Source organism: Vicugna pacos, chromosome X, assembly GCF_048564905.1.
Source record: "Vicugna pacos chromosome X, VicPac4, whole genome shotgun sequence".
Classification (NCBI taxonomy): Eukaryota; Metazoa; Chordata; class Mammalia; order Artiodactyla; family Camelidae; genus Vicugna; species Vicugna pacos.
In genome coordinates, this window is record NC_133023.1 from 22,861,862 (window position 1) to 22,865,504 (window position 3,643).

General features: G+C 41.1%; 1 protein-coding gene across 1 annotated transcript; it reads left to right on the forward strand.

Annotated features, from left to right (window-relative positions):
- The first annotated feature begins 2,631 nt into the window (after positions 1-2,631).
- LOC116278251 (melanoma-associated antigen B4-like) lies at positions 2,632-3,324 on the forward strand. Its single transcript, XM_031673268.2, has one exon. It carries the CDS (start codon positions 2,632-2,634, stop codon positions 3,322-3,324), a length of 693 nt encoding a protein of 230 aa, XP_031529128.2.
- The last annotated feature ends 319 nt before the right edge of the window (positions 3,325-3,643 follow it).

Here is a 3,643-nt window from a genome sequence, read left to right on the forward strand (position 1 = left end):
ACCATTCATCTTTTTAATTTTTCTATAGTTTTGCCTTTTCCAGAATGTCATATAGTTGGGATCATGTAGCCTTTTCAGATTAGTTTCTTTTACTTAGTAATGCATATCTAAGGTTCCTCCATCTCTTTTCATGGCTTGCTAAATCATTTATTTTTAGCACTGAATAATCCTCAGTTGTCAGAATATACCACAATTTATCCATTTACCTGCTGAAGGACACCTTTTTGCTCTTGAGTTTTGGCAATTATGAATAACTGCTATAAACATCTATGTGCAGGTTTTTGTGTGGACATAAGTTTCCAACTCATTTGGGTAAATACCAAGGAGCATGATTACTAGATTGTAAGGTGAAAGTTTGTTTAGTCAGTTTTAAAACAAACAAACAATTCTTTGAGGAATGATTAACATACAAAAAACTATGCATATTTAATGTATACAAATTGATATATACAGGAGATATGTACCTGTGAGACTATCATCACAATTTATGCCATAAACATATCCGTTACCTCCAAAAGTTTCCTCCTACCGTTTTTAATTTTTGTGATTAAGTACACTTACCATAAGATTTAACCTATTAGAAAAATGTTTGTGTATAGTACAATAATGTTGACTGTAAGCTCTATACTGGATAGTAGATCCCTAGGACTTATTTATCTTACATGACTGAAACTTTGTAAATTTTGACTAATACCTGCTCATTATCCCCCTTCTCATAGCCCCTGGAAACCACCACTCTACTCTCTGCTTCTTTGACTTTGACTATATTAGATTTGTCATATAACTATCATGCAGTATTTATCCTTCTGCATCTGTCTTATTTCACTTTAGCATAATGTCCTTCAAACTTATCCATGCTGTCCCAACTGGTGAGTTTAGCTTCTTTTTAAGGCTGAATGATATTCCATTGTATGTAAATTTTACACTTTATTTAGCCATTCATTTGTCATTAGACATTTAGGCTGCTTCCATGTCTCGGCTATTGTGAATAATGCTGCAATGAATATGGAAGTGCAGATTTCTCTTTGAGGCCCTGATTTCAATTCCTTCGGATAGATATCTAGTAGTGGGATTGCCAAAAATATCATATTTTATTTTTGATTTGTTTGAGGAAACTCCATACTGTTTTCCATAGGGGCTGGACCAATTGACATTCCCACCAGCATTGTAGAATGTGTTTAATTCACTAAGAAGCTTCCAAACTGTCTTCCAAAGTGGCTATTCCATTTTGCATTGCCACCAGCAACAAATGGGAGTTCTTGCTGATCCACATGCTCACCAGTATTTGGTGTTGTCAGTCCTTTGGACTTTGGCCATTCTAAAAGGCATGTAGTGGTATCTCATTGTTATTTTAATTTGCAATTGCCTAATGATACATGATGCTGAGCATCGTTCCATATGCTAATTTGCTATCTGTGTATTTTCCTTGCTGAGGTATCTATTCATATCTTTTGTCTATTTTTTTTTACTGGGTTGTTGATTTTCTTCTTGTTGAAATTTAAGAGTTCATTGTATATTTTGTATAACAGCCTCATCAGATATGTCTTTTGCAAAGATTTTCTCCCAGAATGTAGCTTGTCTTGTTCTCTTGACGGTATATTTTTCAGAGCAAAAAGTTTCGAGAGAATGAAATCTAGCTTATCAATTATTTCTTTCCTGGATCCCCATTACTTTTTATATGAGGTCTAGAAGGAGGTGAGACCCTTGATCTGAAGGTCTAGCCACCAATCAGGGGAAGGAAAAGTCCATGACCCTGTGTAATATCCAAATGAGGACACTGAATGATGGCTTAGGACAGAGAGGTACCCATAGGGCTGTAAGTGCTGGGTGCCCCCTGATAAGAGTGGTGGGGTGAGGCGCTCCCCATATTTCGTTCTTGACAGTACCGGGGAGATTTGGGGTGTCAATTTTAGAGAAGAGGACAGAAGAGTTTCCAGGCCTTGCCAAGAGTTGTCATGATAATCCTGAAGCTAAACAGAGAGGACTCCCTACACTGAAAAACACGTGTGGCCCCACTACCAGTCATACTGTTACCCTAGTCAGTAAAAGACAGGGCAGACAGGCTGCAGCCTAAGGCTCACTGTGTCTCCACTGGGTTCTCAGAGACAGGTGGACCAGGAGAACAACAGCCTTGTGGTTTCCTAGAGCAGTGCCCTCAAGGAAACCTGCAGAGATGGACTTGGTTAAAGCCTATGTTGAATCACCCTGCTAAAAATCCTCATACCATCTCATTCTCCCATGTTCAAGTGCCAGTATCATCCACACTCCTGCCTACTGTTCCTGATCACAGTCATCATTCCTTGGGGGTCACAAGAGTAAGCTCAGTGCTCATGATAAATGCCACTTGGTCCAGGATGAGATGTAAGATCTCAAGGGTACTTAGACCACTGCAGCAGGAAGAGTCCCCCTTCTCTTCCTCTCCTGTTTTGGGGATGCTCCCTTGGATTCCCCTGTTGGTGAAACTCCTAGGAGCCTCACATATCCCCATCCACCATCATTATTTCTCAGCTATTTCATGCACAAGGTCTGAAAAAAAGATGTTAAGAGCCAAGGTGAGAAAGTGCAAGTTCCTATGAAGCCTCAATCTCCACTGAGAGCTTATTGAAAGATCCTATAACCAGAAAGGCAGGGATGTTGATACAATTCCTGCTGCAGAGATATAAAATGAAAGAGTCCATTATGAAGGCACACATGCCGAAGGTTGTCTACAAAATGCACAGGGAGAATTTCCCTGAGATCCTTGGGAGAGCCACTGAGCACATGGAACTGGTCTTTGGCCTTGAGCTGAAGGAAGTCAAGCTCAGTGGTCACTCCTATAGACTTGTTAACAAATTAGAAATCCCCATAAATAGGAGTCTGAGCAGTGGCTGGGGACTTCCTAAGAATGGGCTTCTGATGCCTCTCCTGGGTGTGATCTTCTTGAATGGCAACTGCGCCTCTGAGGAGGAGACCTGGGAATTCCTGAATATTCTGTATGTCTATGATGGAAGGAGGCACTTCATCTTTGGGGAGCCCAGGAAGCTTATCACAGAAGATTTGGTGAAGGAAAAGTACCTAGTGTATCGTCAGATGCGCAACAGTAATCCTCCTCGCTATGAGTTCCTGTGGGGCCCAAAAGCCCGCGCTGAAACCAGCAAGATGAAAGTCCTGGAGTTTTGGGCCAAGGTCAATGATACGGTCCCCACTGCCTTCCCAACCCATTATGAAGAGGCTTTGAGAGGTGAGGAAGAGAGAGCCCGAGCCAGAGCTGCAGCCAGGGATGGCCCTACTGCCAGGGCCAGTGTGCGTTCCAGGGCCACATCCAGCCGCTCCTCCCACCCCTAGGGAGGTCTGAGCAGATTCTTCACTTTGTAGTTGGAAAAGCCTGTTAACCAGTGTTCCTGGTATGCATGAATAACTTGTTAACTTTTTTTTTGTGGTAATTTTCAAGTGTTCCCCGCCCCCCCAACAGAAAATTTATTTTGATTCAGAACATAAGTATATGAATCACATGGATCACTCTATTATTGTTGTTTATCAGGTTTAGAAGTAAGAATTTTGTGTTTTGAAATACAAATTGGAAATTCTTAAATCTCAAATGTGATCCAGAACAAGATTGCATGGCATTGGAATAGGGATATCCTTGGTAATGTGAAAGAACCAC

What these genes read in the sequence shown, in the direction of transcription:
- LOC116278251 (XM_031673268.2), top strand. Translation starts at nt 2,632, where the DNA reads ATGTTGATACAATTCCTGCTGCAGAGATATAAAATGAAAGAGTCCATT.